This window comes from Penicillium riverlandense (genome assembly GCF_028828495.1).
Source record: "Penicillium riverlandense strain IBT 135883 chromosome Unknown utg000003l_segment0_segment0, whole genome shotgun sequence".
Classification (NCBI taxonomy): domain Eukaryota; kingdom Fungi; phylum Ascomycota; class Eurotiomycetes; order Eurotiales; family Aspergillaceae; genus Penicillium; species Penicillium riverlandense.
Window position 1 is genome coordinate 3,386,005 of NW_026643196.1, and position 15,622 is coordinate 3,401,626.

At 51.6% G+C, this 15,622-nt stretch overlaps 9 protein-coding genes across 9 annotated transcripts; 4 read left to right on the forward strand and 5 right to left on the reverse strand.

Moving 5' to 3' along the window:
• Window positions 1–67: 67 nt before the first annotated feature.
• On the reverse strand, window positions 68–1,984 carry N7474_005004 (uncharacterized protein; the record flags this gene model as incomplete). Its single annotated transcript, XM_057196419.1, has 5 exons — window positions 68–301; window positions 401–1,251; window positions 1,386–1,542; window positions 1,602–1,840; window positions 1,903–1,984. The coding sequence occupies 5 exons, from the start codon at window positions 1,982–1,984 to the stop codon at window positions 68–70; spliced, it is 1,563 nt and encodes a 520-aa protein (XP_057053815.1).
• Window positions 1,985–2,568: 584 nt separating this feature from the next.
• Window positions 2,569–3,859, reverse strand: N7474_005005 (uncharacterized protein; the record flags this gene model as incomplete). The annotated part of the gene is made up of 2 exons (XM_057196420.1): window positions 2,569–3,326; window positions 3,382–3,859. The coding sequence occupies 2 exons, from the start codon at window positions 3,857–3,859 to the stop codon at window positions 2,569–2,571; spliced, it is 1,236 nt and encodes a 411-aa protein (XP_057053816.1).
• A 451-nt stretch (window positions 3,860–4,310) lies between these two features.
• On the forward strand, window positions 4,311–5,877 carry N7474_005006 (uncharacterized protein; the record flags this gene model as incomplete). The annotated part of the gene is made up of 5 exons (XM_057196421.1): window positions 4,311–4,511; window positions 4,564–4,779; window positions 4,861–5,371; window positions 5,437–5,582; window positions 5,674–5,877. The coding sequence occupies 5 exons, from the start codon at window positions 4,311–4,313 to the stop codon at window positions 5,875–5,877; spliced, it is 1,278 nt and encodes a 425-aa protein (XP_057053817.1).
• A 316-nt stretch (window positions 5,878–6,193) lies between these two features.
• Window positions 6,194–7,920, reverse strand: N7474_005007 (uncharacterized protein; the record flags this gene model as incomplete). Its single annotated transcript, XM_057196422.1, has 4 exons — window positions 6,194–6,552; window positions 6,610–6,845; window positions 6,898–7,421; window positions 7,489–7,920. The coding sequence occupies 4 exons, from the start codon at window positions 7,918–7,920 to the stop codon at window positions 6,194–6,196; spliced, it is 1,551 nt and encodes a 516-aa protein (XP_057053818.1).
• A 365-nt stretch (window positions 7,921–8,285) lies between these two features.
• Window positions 8,286–8,576, forward strand: N7474_005008 (uncharacterized protein; the record flags this gene model as incomplete). Its single annotated transcript, XM_057196423.1, has 1 exon — window positions 8,286–8,576. The coding sequence occupies one exon, from the start codon at window positions 8,286–8,288 to the stop codon at window positions 8,574–8,576; it is 291 nt and encodes a 96-aa protein (XP_057053819.1).
• A 466-nt stretch (window positions 8,577–9,042) lies between these two features.
• Window positions 9,043–10,854, forward strand: N7474_005009 (CocE/NonD family hydrolase; the record flags this gene model as incomplete). Its single annotated transcript, XM_057196424.1, has 1 exon — window positions 9,043–10,854. One exon carries the CDS (start codon window positions 9,043–9,045, stop codon window positions 10,852–10,854), a length of 1,812 nt encoding a protein of 603 aa, XP_057053820.1.
• Window positions 10,855–11,266: 412 nt separating this feature from the next.
• N7474_005010 (SDR family NAD(P)-dependent oxidoreductase) lies at window positions 11,267–12,101 on the forward strand (the record flags this gene model as incomplete). Its single annotated transcript, XM_057196425.1, has 2 exons — window positions 11,267–11,461; window positions 11,574–12,101. The coding sequence occupies 2 exons, from the start codon at window positions 11,267–11,269 to the stop codon at window positions 12,099–12,101; spliced, it is 723 nt and encodes a 240-aa protein (XP_057053821.1).
• A 192-nt stretch (window positions 12,102–12,293) lies between these two features.
• Window positions 12,294–13,880, reverse strand: N7474_005011 (cytochrome P450; the record flags this gene model as incomplete). The annotated part of the gene is made up of 3 exons (XM_057196426.1): window positions 12,294–12,454; window positions 12,506–12,668; window positions 12,738–13,880. 3 exons carry the CDS (start codon window positions 13,878–13,880, stop codon window positions 12,294–12,296), a joined length of 1,467 nt encoding a protein of 488 aa, XP_057053822.1.
• Window positions 13,881–14,986: 1,106 nt separating this feature from the next.
• N7474_005012 (cupin domain-containing protein) lies at window positions 14,987–15,534 on the reverse strand (the record flags this gene model as incomplete). Its single annotated transcript, XM_057196427.1, has 2 exons — window positions 14,987–15,044; window positions 15,116–15,534. The coding sequence occupies 2 exons, from the start codon at window positions 15,532–15,534 to the stop codon at window positions 14,987–14,989; spliced, it is 477 nt and encodes a 158-aa protein (XP_057053823.1).
• Between the last annotated feature and the right edge of the window lie 88 nt (window positions 15,535–15,622).

A 15,622-nucleotide genomic window follows, 5' to 3' on the forward strand; every position in this document is an offset into this window, starting at 1 on the left:
TCCCCATTGCCGTATGATATTGCTTACAAGGCTTTCATGGCATTACTGGTAGAAATATAGAAAGCAATCAACGAACCCACTTCTCAGTTGCAATGCGCATCCGCTTCCCCCAAAACAAAACCGGAATCAAGAGCAGAGCGGACGCACCCATCATTCCGCCAAAGACCCCGAATGGCACCGCGGCACCGGCGTTTGTGACCCAGTCGCTAACGAAAAATGTCCAGCAGAAGCTGATGATCCCCCTTAAGAATGTGATCGCGACGAAGGCGTCTGGGGCGAGGTGGTGATAGGATTCGATGAGCTTTAGGCGGTTAGCGGGTGGTCCTTCGGTAATATCTGATCAGGGAGGAGTGGATAGAGAGAGACAGGGCACTAGGGCAAACGGGGATAGTGCACATACGTAGTTGAATCCTATAGATGGAACCATCATTATACCAAAACAGAGCATACCCAGCCCAAACTCCATCCCAATCCACATATGGGGGGCCGGGTGATCGGCGCAGAACCCAAATGTCCAGAGGCCCGCCACGGCGAGACATAACCCGGGAATTGCAAGCGACAGGCGGGCTTCGGCCTCGATGCATGCGGTTGCAGACCTCTTACTCTGCCAGGAGATAACACGATCCGAAAATACAGCTGTCGTGAGGAAGCCAATAAGGACGCCGATGATGCCTCCCACGTTGATACAGCCAGCGTTCACGCCCCAGAGGTACGGCGGCATTGCTAGGATTGTGGGGCCGACAGCCGAAAGGGCAACAATGCCTCCTACCAAGCCGCCGTACCAGAGCATCACGAGCCACACTCCAGGGAGCCGAAGGGTTAGAAAGGGTCGGAGAAATTGTGTCCTTAACGCTGCGCAGTAGACGCCAACTTCGAGGGATTTTGTGTAAGAGAAGCGCTGTTGACTGAGGCTGAGGGGTGAAATATTCTCGACTTCTTGAAGATCCTCAGACTTCTCAGGGCCTACTGAGGCTTCCGCCACTTCGCTGGGTTGCGGATCGTCGCGGTTGAACAGAGTCTCCGGCTGGAAGAAGAAGCAGGTGACGAAGAGAGCGCCGGAGATGATTGCATTTATCCAGTTGATCCACGGTATACCTAGATTTCCGGCAATGTATCCACCTACGACCCCGCCGACCAGGGGGCCTAGGGCAAGGAAGACCGTGTAGAATCCCTTATGCTGAGTAATTAACCCTGGACAGCTATGAAAGGGTTCTCGGAACCAGGGGGATAAGATACCATGGCTCGTCCCTGCTGAGATGTGAAGAACAGTTCACCAACCACACTAGGTGCCACTTGAGATTAAGAGTCAGCAGCTTCCTCTCATATTCTGTCCTTGGTTGACTTGCCTGTCTCCCCTGGGGCTCCTGCAATCCCCATAAACAAACGTGCTGCAAGCAGGCTATCGAAGCTCTTCGCAACCGCAGCCCAGATAGAGAATACCGTGAGAAGCAATGTTCCCAGGAGAATCACCGGCCGTCGTCCAAACGTGTTGGCTACCGGAACCCATAATAGATTCGATACACCGAGCATGATCGCGTTCACCTAAAGGAAGATCAGCGCTTCTTGTCTAAAGTCGGAGGCAAGGTGCGTTATGGCCTTACTGCTACCAGATGGGTTAGACGTCCGACCGGCACTGGAGGATTGAAAGCGAGAGGGGTCGCCAGAAGCGGGATGGCGCTTGTTATGGACGAGGAGGTAAAATTTGAGAGAAATCCGAAGGTAGACATGCAGACGAGAGATGCTATCTTCAGCTTGAAGGACAAATTCAAGGGGTCCATAGAGTCCGCAGAGGGCTGGGGGTGTCGGAGTGACCTTCCGTCATGTCGTGACTGGATATAATCTGTGCACGAAGGTGCAAGCATTAGTTGGGAAATGAGAGAAAAAGAGACGTAATGGACCTACCGGTCACTCGAATAGTGCCTAATGGTCGAGCCAACCTGACCTCATCTTTGGACAAGGCAAATGCTTCCTTGAAACTGGGCATCTTTGCTCAAGTTTGTCGCTGGTCTTTCATAAACCGGCGAGGGGGCGACAACCATCTTGGCAGATATTCCCCTCTATATGCTGCGTTGAAAAGTTTATGATGATAGGATCTCAGGGGCCGAGTAAGCAACATCAACATCAAGGACTAGTGATGCTACTCCTCACCCGAGATTCGGCTCATGGTCGATATGGGGAGCCGATACTCATCGTAATTTTAAGGGCGAGTGGACTCATGGTCAGCCCTTATGCGGCAATACAGAGGCGTCCACGCCTCCGCAGAGACATAGAGGTCGAATTACAAATTAGGGTGCTGGCCGGCAGGTAGTACACAGTACCCTAGATGGAGTCCCGGCAGCCGACACTTTCGGCTCCATTGTGACTCCCAACAGCTGTTCGAGACGTGTCTGAAATGAAGCTGACTCGTATGATGTATTATAATCAGGTTCAAAAAGACCCGAGAAGACTTAATGTAATGATTAATTCACCTCTCCAACGCGTAGCAGATGTCTATATGCTAGTTGTATGTGATAAAACTCAACCTGGACAGTATGTCATGACTTTATGTAGATTTTAACCCTTGTCAACTTATTCTTTGATGCTTTCTCCATTTCTGACCAACTCCAAGCTCTCCTGAATTCCTTTATAGACCCAGTTGTAAGCAGTATGTTTATACATCGTCTCCGGGTCCTTTCGATCGTGCGCTTCGCGGGTGTTGCTTTGTACTTGACCCGCCCTATTCCTCCTTATAATGTCAAAGTCTTGCAGGACAGATGACACCGCATCCCTGGCCACGGAGTGCATGTTAAACAGCTCAAACCCTTCAGCATCCTCGACAGCCTGCGTACCGCCCTGACCTTGATGTGGAGTCATTGCGTGAGCAGCATCGCCAATGAGCACCGTTCGGCCTTTGATATACGTTGGCAGTGGGTCCTGGTCACGCAGCTGCCACAACATGATGTTCTTCGCTTCGGCCAAGACAGGCTTGAGGTAGTGGAAATCGTGGTAGGTGTCTAGAAGGTCTTCAACCGTGCCCTTGGCAGACCAGGACTCGGACGTCTTTGTCTTGATCAGGTTGTCCGGCGCAATGCAGACGAAATTGACAAGTTGGAAGCCGCGACAGGGATACAGGACCACTGATCTGTTAGTCGAGTCGCCGCCAAGGTGGACGTCCAACGAAGCGTTCTTAGTCGCATCAAGAACGCGGGTTTCGTCTGGTAGTGCATTTTTGTAGACATACGCTGGGATTGTGAACCGGAATGCTGAAAGTCCAGAAGGACTGGCGGTTCGGAAATCGTCTTCCCCGACGACGAGTGGTCGGACAATGGATTTCACTCCATCAGCGCCTATAGAATGTCATAAACCAATAACGCTGGTAAAAAAACATGACTTTGAACTCACCTATAACTAGATCCGATGAGAGAGTCGTTCCATCTGCAAGACTGACATCGCCGGTATCGACATCCACATTAACAACATCCGATCCCCAGAGCACGGTACAGGGCTTCCCAGGGCTCCCGACCTCATCACCAGGGCCGGTGGCCAGTCTCAGAAACTCCTCCCACAAGTCAGCCCTGTGCTGGAAAACCCAGTCCTCGCCTGCTAGTTTGCTGAATTTCCCCATGTCATTCTCCCGGACCTGTTTCCCGTTTTTGAGGAAAGTTCGCGCAGTATCAGCCACAATGGATCCGGCACGTTTCGTATCCAATCCGTACTTCTTGGCAATCTTCAGAGCGCTGGGTCCTAGATTGATTGCAGCACCTAGTTCATGACCGCCGTTGAAGCGCTCGAGAATGGTGACGTCGTGCTGGTCCCGAAGGACACGTCCTGCGAGGAGCCCGGCGAGACCGCCGCCAATGATAGTCACTTTCAAAGGCATATCCGATAGATATGGTGTGAAGAATGACGTTGGAATGAGAGTGTTTGAGACAACACATAGACAGGTGGTATTCGGTCGGCTTTAAGGAGCTGGTTGCACTTATATCGTTACTAATTCTTTATTCGTCCGCCTTTTCCGACTCTGAGCAGTGAACTACAACTCAACTCAATCCTGGGGGAGCTTCCGCGGGGGTTCGGTTGCGGGGGTGGGGAGCCGAGAGCCTACGTAACACCGGAGATACATTCAAGAGGAACAGTGCGGAGTAACTAAACATCTCATTTGCTCCTATTATGCTTCAGTACAAGTGTGTCGTCTAGGCTCGTCCATATTTCAAGGAACTCGTTTCCAAGTTTAGTTGATGATAGCATTTGATCGCCAATATTCATGCTATCTCTGAGCGTCGCTATTCTACCATCTATACTTCACGAGCTCAAATCCATCAGCTTTCAGAATGCCAGCCTATCCAATCCAAGTCCCGGAAAACAGCCCCTTTCCCATCCAGAATATCCCTTTCGGCATTTTTTCCGATGAAGCAAACCGCGCGCCCAGAGCTGCCACAGTCATCGGAAATTGGGTCCTTGACCTGGCTCTTCTGGAATATGAAGGATTGTTTGACACAGTACTCTCCTTATCTGCAAATTCTTTCTCTCAGGTACGCTTAACACAATAGCAAAGTGAATTATTACAAACTCACGCAAGTGTAGCCCACTCTGAACACGTTTGCCGCCCTTGGAAAAGACGTCAGACGGAAAGTGCGAGAAGCGATTATTCAAATATTACAAGATCCTGAGAGCAAGCTCTTCGGCAGTGAGAATTTGAACTCTAGGGCATTTCACAGACTGGAAGACGTGAACATGCATCTTCCAATGCATATTCCTGCATTCACGGATTTTAGCTGTTTCGAGGAACATGTTGGTAATGTGAGTGGCTGGCCTACTCTCTGCCCTAGACTTACCCCAATTGCTTCTGGATTTTTCAAGTACGATACCTAACACTCGCAGTGCTTCGCTCTATCAAACATCAGTTTCGGCCCAGAGAGCAACTTCTACAAATCCCCCATGGCCTACAACGGCCGAGCCTCTTCGATCCTTCCCAGCGGCACCAGCTTTCCCCGCCCCCGGGGCGTATTCAAAACCCCTGAAACAGGCATCGTGGAGTACCAGGCAGTCCGAAAGCTAGATTACGAGATGGAACTCGGCATCCTCCTCTCTACTAGTCTTCCATTTGGCCAGTTACTGGACCCCGATACAGCGGAAGACTACATATTCGGCTATGTTCTACTGAATGACTGGTCCGCGCGAGATATCCAGATGTACGAAAGCATGCCTGCGGGCCCGTTCAATTGCAAGGCGTTTGCGAGTCACATCTCGCCATGGGTTGTTGTTCCTGAGGCGCTTGAGGCGTCGAGGGTGAGCCCGTTTCACCAAAGACGAGAGGATCCCCCGGTCCATGTTCGACATACAAGTCTAAAGGACAAGTCGTATGATATTGCGTTCGATGTCTCCATAACTCGTAAGTAATTGCCTGTTTGGAGCCAGACACCACTACCAGGGAGTTAAGCATCTCACTGTTTCTAGGAACTGGCCAGCAACCTGCTCACGTGTCGACCTCGAACTACAAACACTCGTACTTCACGCCGGCGCAATGCATCGCACACCGGGCGAGCTCAGGCTGCGGGTTACTTACAGGAGAATTACTAGGAGGTGGCACCGTCTCGTCTCCTGTAAGTGTACGCCTTTCTTTTTGACCCTCCATAGAACTATTATATGCAAGACAGAGGGAACTGATTTTTTTCTTCTTTCAACGACTAATAGGAATCAGACTGGCCGGACCGCTCTGTAGCACGAAACGGCTGTCTCTTTGAAATCACCTGGGATGGGACCCGCGAGGTTCCTCAAACCGGGGGGATGTACTTGAATGACTTTGACTCTGTGATCATGGAGGCCTGGGCGACTGGCATTGAGAATGCCAGAATTGGCTTTGGGCAGCTGGTGGGTACAGTCGCTCCTGCGATATAGGGAAATTGAGAGATATAGAATGGTGTTAGATGAAGTGAGCGTGATATGAGATCTGACATGCCATGACATTGTACATGCACATGTGAGAGTAGATCTAAACCGGGGGTGCAATCACAGTGTCCTCTTCACTTTTACTTAGATCTCTTCCAGCTCTCCTACTTAGACAATGCGCAAATAGAATTGAGTCCCTATGATTCTTACCCCGATGATGACTGAGGTCTGCCATGATGCTTACGTGTTAAACCAAGTTCGAGCATGTCGTAATGATGCAGTCTATTAGACCAAACCACTCCTTAATACTAGAAATACAAATAATCTACCTTCGAACATAAGGCAATAGCCATTTTCCAGCCAAATACATCCCGTAGCCAATCCCGACCACTACGGGAGTCATTGCAATTGCCAGCGATGTGAGCAAGCCCTGCTCGAAGAAGCCAATGGATGAGACCTGAAATGGCTGGTCTGTGGGCTTGAGCGGTTTAAGGGCAGAGTTCAGCAGTTTAGCTGCTGCCGCCGGGTTGATCACGACGGCGTCTTTGAAGGGCACGCCGGCGTGGGCGTTCGCGACGAATTGTGGCCGAGGGACTTCGAACATTGCTTTCGTATACCGGTGTTTCGCGTCGAGTGGGTGTCCAGCTGGGCCAGCGGGACCAACTAAACCCGAGGACGAGTACACTGTTAGCCTGACTGTTTCCCGGATGTGGACAAGGAGTTTTATTTATTTTTTTGTACCTAAGATCTCAACTGGAATATGATTTAAGAATGAGGCGCAGGCACTCAGCCCTTGAGACAGGTATCGAGCGACTTCTGGACTTCCAAATACGTAGGAGGCCAAGTATGGAGTGCCAACGAGGAGGTCGTCGTCGCTATTACAGCTGGCAAAGTTGATAGCATCATCAAGGCTCGTGCACGACAGAAAGACAAGTAGAGGCAACGTCATCTTAGTCGCGAGGATGGCTGCGTCTCTTCTGAGTATTTTAGTCAACGCGTTCTCTGACAATAAAACAGCAAGCGGCTTACCTAGACGCCAGGTCCATTATACCCGCTGCCTCGCCCAGGGCAATTATATTTCCCCGATTCTCTGCCACGATGCTGGCCATCTGTTTCCGGACTGCTGCGTGCTGTCGGAGCACTGCTGGCTCTGTATTCCTGGCAGGCGTCTGGCTTAAGTAAACTGTCGCCTCCTTGACCACGCTCTCGAGGAGTGAGCTTTTCACGAATTCATTGACCAGAATGACATCTGGTGCGTAAACAGATTTGCCCTGAAAGGCAAATCGTGCTCGGACTATTGCCTTAGCTGCTTGCGTGATGTCGGCGGTGCGGTCGACGACTCCGATCACCCGGCTGCCTGAGCAGGATGCGAGAACGTTTGCATGGGTGTCATCCGCAGGTCGACCGAGATCGGTCAGAACCCTGTGAGCGGATAAATATCGGAGTGCCTCATCGCTGAGAGGCGTTGAGACAATCGCAAAGGTATCAGCGTCCAGAGCTTCGACGAGGACCTTCGAGAGCAGGTGGGGTAGTTGGTACAGCGTCGCTAATACCTAGATAGTGCCAAAAAAGCAACCCTTCGTTAGCGCTCGGCTCATCGCATCTCCGAGACCAATTTACCTCCAATATCAAAACATTTCCCGCCGCCATCGCTGCCGCCAACGGCGCAACAACCGAGAACAACGATGACAGCGCCGAGGGTCTGATATACACCACTCCCACGTTCATGCGCCGCCCTGTGTGGTCATGTCCCTGTTCAACCTGGTATTCCTCGTCCTGGGCCTGCCGGAAATCCAGCGAATCGTAGTGGTGGCACACCGTCTGCAGAGCCATGGAGAACTCGAGGTTGATCTCCGCTGCTGAGTGCCCAGTGTCTGCTAGCATCGCTGCTTGAAGCTGCTCGTGAGCTTTGGAGAGTGCTTCATGGAGGGATCGAAGTTCGTCCTGCCGGTGCCGGAGGTTTTCACTGCGGCCATCGATGCGTGCGGCGCCTAAGCGTGCGACGATGGATGCATTGGTGCTTGAAATGCTGATCTGTGATGGTGATCCCATTTTATGGCCTTGGATTATGTAGGCGAGCAATTAACAAAAGATAATCTGCAGTACAGTCTAGTAACTGTAGCGGAAAACTTCTAGAAATGTACAATTAAAATGATAGTCCGTATTATTGCATTTGAGGGCAATTGCACTCGCAGACCAACGCGCCAACATGCGGGGCCGAAGAGCCGAACAGAGGGTGCTGTGACTACTGTAGGCCCCTCACTAATCCTAACCGGTTTTTCTCTAGGAGCTCTTCTTCTGATCGCTGTTGACAGGATTAGTCTTCGTTCTTCCGACGACTGCAAACCGTTCCTAACCATATTTTTTGTCTGGTTTCCCTCCAGCTTTTCAAACCGATACATCCAACCCCATCCATAATGTCCGAAACAGTCACCGAGTCATCACCTGCTCTGACGGTAACACAGATATTGACGGACTATGAGATACACCACTCTACCCTGAGGCCAGAACCCAGCGACCGCAATAGGGCTCACGATACATCCTCTCCAGCGCCGAACAACTGGCCGTCAGAGCATCGCCGGATTCCGCCTCATCGTCCAATAAACACGAACCTCGATTACTCTGAACGAGGAGCACGAAATACGGCCGAGGCTGTGTTTGCCTTCATGATGCTGAATGGATGCCATATCAATGCGGTGAGCAATTAGTCGTTTCTTCGTGTCAGCGGAAGACCATCAGGTGAACTGACGGGCCTTCGAAAGTCGGTCGCGCATATCTGGCGAAACACCGGTGGACGGCTCAACAATGGGTGGTTCAGGTACGGTGTTGGGGGCGAACTATGAGGATGCCTGGGAGGATACGTACCCAGCACAGCAGATATATTTAGAATGGGCTGTTTTTCAAACGATGATAAAGTCCCTTCATAGACGCGACGGCTTTCCCTGCTGTTTCCCATCAATGAGATTGTAGCCATATTCTCGTCGAAGCCATACTCGGGAGTGAAATTGATAGACCAGGCCGAGTGGAGCACAAGCATGGCTTCGGATAGCATAGCCACTTGCGGGGCCGAGAAAAAGCTACTACATATTATGGCCGGCCTGCAGCTCCCAACTTGATCTAGTGAGCTCATGGACTGCATCGAACGTTGATCACACCTTCTCTCACCTTCTCGTCATGGAAGACCTCGCCCATCGAATACGTGACATCTCAACGCAGGACAAAACGTCTTTCCCTTACATCTTCGAGCAGAATGTATCCATCCCCTTGAAAACGACCGCCATTTTGGATGCATCGGCCGTCATCCGCTGCAATATCTATCGCCCGAATGATGAGTCCTCCATTTATCCTGTCCTGGTTACGTACGGTCCCTACGGGAAAGATATACATTACCGCGATTTCCACGGCCGCTCCTTCGCAGAGGTGAATCCGAATCAGCAATCCGAGCATTCGTGCTGGGAAACCCCAGACCCTCTCTACTGGACACAGCACGGGTATGTGGTCGTGCGTGCGGATGAACGTGGCACGGGGCAATCCCCTGGAATGCTTGATACCATGTCCCGCGGAACGAGCGAGGCCTTCTTCGACGTAGTTGAATGGTGTGCAGAGCAGGCCTGGTCATCTGGCCATGTTGGCCTGCTGGGAATCAGCTACTACGCAGGGAGCCAGTGGCGCGTGGCAGCGAGGAGACCCAAAGGTCTCAAGGCAATTGTGCCCTGGGAAGGAATGAGCGACTACTATCGGGACCGCTGTCGCCATGGTGGTATCTTCGCCAATGGATTCATTGATTTCTGGTATAACCGCCAAGTCGTCACAAACCAGTATGGCCGGCCCGGCCGAGCGGCAAGTAACTGGGGACCTGACACGATTGAGGGCGAGCTTTCAGACGACCAGCTAGAACAGCTGCGGAGACACCAGACCCTAGATAACGCGAGCAACCAGTTTCGAGACGATGTGTATTATGCCTCGAAGGAATATGCGCTGGAGGATATCGAGGTGCCGCTCCTTTCCGTGGCAAACTGGGGTGGTATCACAGTGCACTTGCGAGGGAATGTTCAGGGTTTTCTCCATGCAGGCTCAGAGTTGAAGTATATTCGCTTCATTACGGGGAGGCACGATCTTCCGTTCTATCGCGATGAGGAGGTGGAGTTGCAACGGAGCTTCCTGGATGCCTTTCTCCGCGATGATGATCGGGTTGGGTGGTCTAGGAAGGGAGAGGTCCCTCCCGTTGACCTTGTCCTGCGGAAGGGGAATGTTCCCTGTAATGACGAGGCCGCGGAGATGACTTTCCCTCGTCGAACTGAAAATGAATGGCCCCTGGCACGCACCGAGTACACGAAGTACTACCTGACACCGGACTATGGCCTCCAGCCCATCAAGCCATCATCTACATCACCCTACGCCAAACTCTCCTATAAGGCTCCAGGGCCACTGAAAGACCCGCACTTCCTGCAATTTACCAGCCTGGCCTTCGAACGTGAGACAGAGGTTACTGGCCACATTGTAGCGCATCTGTGTGTCTCGCTCGAAGCAGACTTCGATAGCGAATCCCCACGGGACATAGACCTCTTCGTTACCCTCCGACACATCTCTCCAGAGGGACAAGAAATCAACTACACTGGGAGTGCAGGTGATCCAGTCCCAGCATGCCGTGGCTGGCTCAGAGTCAGCCTGCGGAAGGTCAACGAGAACCACCCACGCCACCGGTCGTGGCTTCCATACCGTGAATACCTTTCAACTGATATTCTCCCTGTACTACCCGGGGAGGTATACTCTGTGGATGTCGAGCTCTGGCCTACCTCGGTCGTGGTTGGAAAGGGTGGAAAACTGGTTCTTGAAGTGGCCTCCGGCGACACGGAGGGTTCGGGGATCTTCCAGCATAATCACCCGAGGGATAGACCTCTTGAGAGGTTTCAGGGGGTAAATTCTTTACGTTTTGGGCCCGTTTGGGAGAATTACGTTACGTTTCCTATCATTCCTCCGGCATAAGAGTACAGGGTGTATATTCTGTCTCGAGGCTGGCGGCATAGCGGGCTGGTAGTGTAGCTCTAGTCTAGCAAATAAAGTGTTGAGGTTCACCAACAATGGACGGCGAAATTATAATATAAAATTACAATAACTCTCAAAAGAAGCATGTGACTGTTTTACGAGTGCCTTGCCTTTGGGTACCACGGTATAACTCTTCGGGAGAGACATCGGATCTGCGGGGCCGGCGGGCATGCCTCCGATTCGAAATGTACATCACGGCTTTCACTGCCGAATAGGCTGATTGACACATCGACCAAGTTCCGAAGGAAAGAAAATACAACTTCAGTTTTGTTGGTTTAGCAGCGCTGGTGCTTCCAAATAGTATCTATCCTCCGATCCTCCTTCAAACAGCTCGATTCCCAAGCTCCTCTAGATGTCATACGCTTTGAAAGGCCGTAGAGCCCTGATTACAGGGGGCTCTAAGGGACTCGGCAAGGTGATTGCAGAGCTGCTAGCCGCGCAAGGTGTCCAGGTAGCCATAAACTACATGTCAAACGGCACAGTGGCAGATGAAGTAGCAGCGAATCTGGCCGAACAGTATGGTATCCGCGCGATTACCATCCAGGCCGTGAGTACTCCTCCGCCCCGCCGACGGGGGACGAGAAATAGAGATAAAAAAGCAAAGCTGATCAGCAGCGCAGGACGTAGGCATCGCAAAAGACTGCGAGAGATTAGTACAGGAAACTGTAAGCGGCCTCGGCGGCCTCGATATCGTCATCGCCAACGCCGCATGGACCGCCTTCAGCGACTTCGCAGATCTCTCCGCGCTCAGCGAGGAAGAGTGGGACAAGTGCTGGGCGACGAACGTCAAGAGTAGTCTGCACATGTTCCGCGCCGCAAAGGACACGCTCAACGCGAATCCGGACGGGGGTGTCTATATTTATACGGCCTCCATAGCGGGTGTGTCTCCAAGTGGGAGCAGTATGGCCTACTCTGTCACCAAGGCTGCAGGATTGCACTTGATGAAGTGCCTGGCTCAAACGCAGGGTCCGAAAATCAGGGTCAACTCTGTTATTCCGGGGCTGTTGTTGACGGATTGGGGCCAGCGCTATTCGCCTGAGTATATACAGCGGTGGCGAGACGAAACAAGTTTGCGGGAGGTGCCTGATGTGCGCCAGTGCGCTGAGATATATCTGTCAATTGCGAGGAATCGGTCAATGACCGGGCAACAAATTGAGATTGACTGTGGGTGGTTGTTATCCCATTGAGCGGTGAGAGTGCGTGAGTATATTCTTTGGACTAGAGTTTCAATAGAAGACAATGCGTATATTGCCACGCTATGTTTAATTGATAAGCTGAATATCGTACCCGTAAGCGCTTTTGCACATGTAGAAGGTCGCGGGAAAGACCCATGAAGTAAAGCCTAAAAGTTCTGTAAAGCTATTCTGGTCGTAGAGGCACTACGCTTCCACCCTTCGCAGACTCATCCGCACAACGAATCCCTCCTGCTTGACAAACCAGTAGCACTTCTCCTCCAACGGCCTATCCGGCTCTTCAAGCTCGATTTGAAAAGTGTGGAGTATTGCTGGTATCAGTTTGCTCATCTCTAGAATACTTATGTCTGTCGTTCGTTAGCACGCAGCGGTCCAGACGAGTTGGATATACAACATACTCTTTCCGATACAAGAGCGAGCGCCACCACCAAATGCAAGGAAGCATCGTTCCATCTCGCCCCGGTTTCCTTCGATCCATCTCTCTGGTCGATACGTTTCAACGTCTGCACCCCAGACGGCCGGATCGCGATGGATCACCCACGCGTTGGCGCCAACGATTGTCTGTTTCTGATGAGATTCTGCATTTCACAGATAATAATGCAGAAGTAAAGGGCAGGGAGGGATACTTACCCCTTCCGGGATGAATTGCGATCCAATTGTCATACCTCCCGGGGGCACCACCCGGGGTAAGCTCATCCCGACGGCCGGGTGAAGACGAAGAGCTTCATTGATACAAGCTTGGAGATAGGGCATATCACTGGCCTGGGAGAACCGCACAGGGAAGGACAATCTCCCGTCCGCGTGTCTCGTTTGAATATCGTCTCTCAGCTTATTCAGACACCGTGGGTTCTTGAGCAGGAAATAAAACACAGCTCGGAGAGATATCGCGGTTGTGTCCGAGCCAGCAAAGATATTCGCCGTCGCAATCGAGGTCACTGCGTTTTCGTCGACTTGATCCGGCCTCGCCTGCTGGACTTGGAACAGATGGCCTAGGATATCCTGATGCTCAGTTTGCCGGGTCTTGCGCGCTGAAACCTCCTTCGCTGCGGTGTTACGGATCTTGCCATGCCGTAGTTTGACATCGAGATGATATCCAAAGATGGGAGATAGATAATGCTCCAACCAGTACACCCAGGGGACCTGACCGACCCAACACAGGGAGCGAAGAGCGCGTTCAATGCGATTCAACGTTCCATCGTCTTGACCTGCCTCGAGGAATCCAAGGCGCCGAGAAAATGAGATCTCCCCGATCACATCAAAGGCAAGCAGCTGGAGCCACATGCCGAAGTCGATGGGCTGATTTACGCGGTCCCGCATCTGGTCCATGAAGCAGCTGATAGCATTGTCAACCCATGGTTCCAGGGAGGTAACACTGCTCATGGAGTACATTCGCGAAACATTGCGTCGCAGAGCAGCGTGGACCCCGATATCGCGCTCGGCGAATAAATCGACTTTTTGAGTTCCCTTCCAGACGCTGTACCATGGGCCTTTGCGGAACTTTGAGCCGGGTCCGTATATCTCCTTGATTGCGCTAATGTCCGCAACGCTGATTTCATTTGGTGCGGTACGGACTAGGCTTCCATATCGGCTGTGGAGTTCGCGCATGACGATGTGCATTCTCCCTCGATAAGAATGGTATGCCATCCATACGCGTGACAGGGATGCTAAGACTGGTCCGGGGATTCCTGCAATAGGACTGGTGAGGCGTTGAGATGCGATGTAGAGTAGCAGCAGAACGGATAGAGCGAAGATCAAAAGCGGGCTTGAAGGCATGTTGTGGAAGTGAACTGGGTAAGTAAATTCGGCCATTGTGGCTACCGCAAGGTCTGTCTGGTAACTCGTACAGCACGGTCTGAGAGGGTTATCATGTATCCGTGGGGTGGGAGATAGATTCTGAAAGTTAGAGACCCTATCCTATAGTCCTCCTCTTTCCACTTTACTGAGAGAAAATCAGTTCCGGCTACCGTGGGCACACAGCACCCGATTCGTCAGCGCCTCCTTCCTCCCTTTTCCACTGCTTCAATTGAGTTACCGGAGACCGGATTATGGCTCTGGCTTTATCTGACTGGAATTCTATGAACTAATCTGGACCCACGTACGTGAGGCAATTATGAGAACTCTCGGTTTCGCGTGGATCTCTTACCCAATACGCATTACAGGGTCACCGACAATTTTTGAACAAACTACGGCCGGGGTATGAAGGCCAAGAAACTACGCTTGAAGATATCTGAAGAGGTATAAGGAGGCTCTATCACCCACATCTGGCAGGCACAGGTGGCTGTGGCATATATATGTGGCGACCGCCATTTCAACGTCGCCACAACCGTCGCAATCAAAGTCCACTACTGAATTATATGCGATATCCAGGAAATTCTGGGGGAATTCCTCCACAATGAACGTAGTTCGCTTGAAACACCCCAGTCTGTCTCCCCCCCCCCCGCACCATCCGTCCGGATAGTCCGAAAGCATCGGCCCCAGGAAATCTTCCCCGCACTCCAAATCCCATTGATTGGGGAACATCATTGTCGTTGACTCATCACGACAGTGCGGCAGTGAGCCGGTCATAGTCTCTTCTCGCCAGCCTAGATGTAGGCATATTATGTTTGGGAACTCTTTTGAGATAGCTGAGAAGGGAACGGTACGAATTTCCTTTTGGTACTTCATTCTCGAGGACTGTAACAATAACTGTAACAGAGCACGGTCTTTCAGTACCTAAAAAGATGCCCTAGACACCAGTTGGTCTGCCAGCAGTATGTCGTATGTTGGATCATCCTCAGGTCCATCTCAATTTGCCACAATATTTAGCGGGTCATATGGCCTTAGATATATTATCTACAGATGTAATGGCATAAACTTGAAGAAACATACATAATACAACTCTATTGCTCTGGCATATCAATGTCCCCAATCCCGTGGTCCGGCAAAGCCTTCCCCCAACTTTCACCGGCTTAGCATCAACAAGGACATACAACATACGACTCCAAGTGTCCTTCGAAGGGTTGACCCACGCATGGTTCGTCGCCCGCTGCACACTCACGTCACCCCGTTTCATCAGCCGTCTCGGACCGTTATCCAAATCCTCCAGGACGAGGAGGACTTCACCCTCTAGCACAACTCCGTAGTCAAGACTCGTTGTGCGATGCATAGGGGATGCCTCATCTGGGGCTAGATCGACGATCCGGACGACAGTCCCGTTGGGCATTGAGACGGGCACGATGCCCTTGTAGTTGAGGAACGACACGACATCCTTGTCGTCGTCGAACTCGTGCGGAAACTTGTTGGTTGTGAAGAGGACACTGAAGAGGGCTGGCCCCAGTGGCTTCATGTTCACTTCTTCTGGTTTGTCGTAGAAGATAGCATTGCCTAATGCATCGTGGGCTGTGAAGTAGCAGTGGGTTTGTGGGAGGTTGTGAGGGGTGTTTGGCATGGTTTCTGGTTGGTACACTTAATGGTAGCAAAGGTATAATAGCAGTAAAGGAGAATAATCAGCTGAAATGTATGGCGCGTAGAACAGT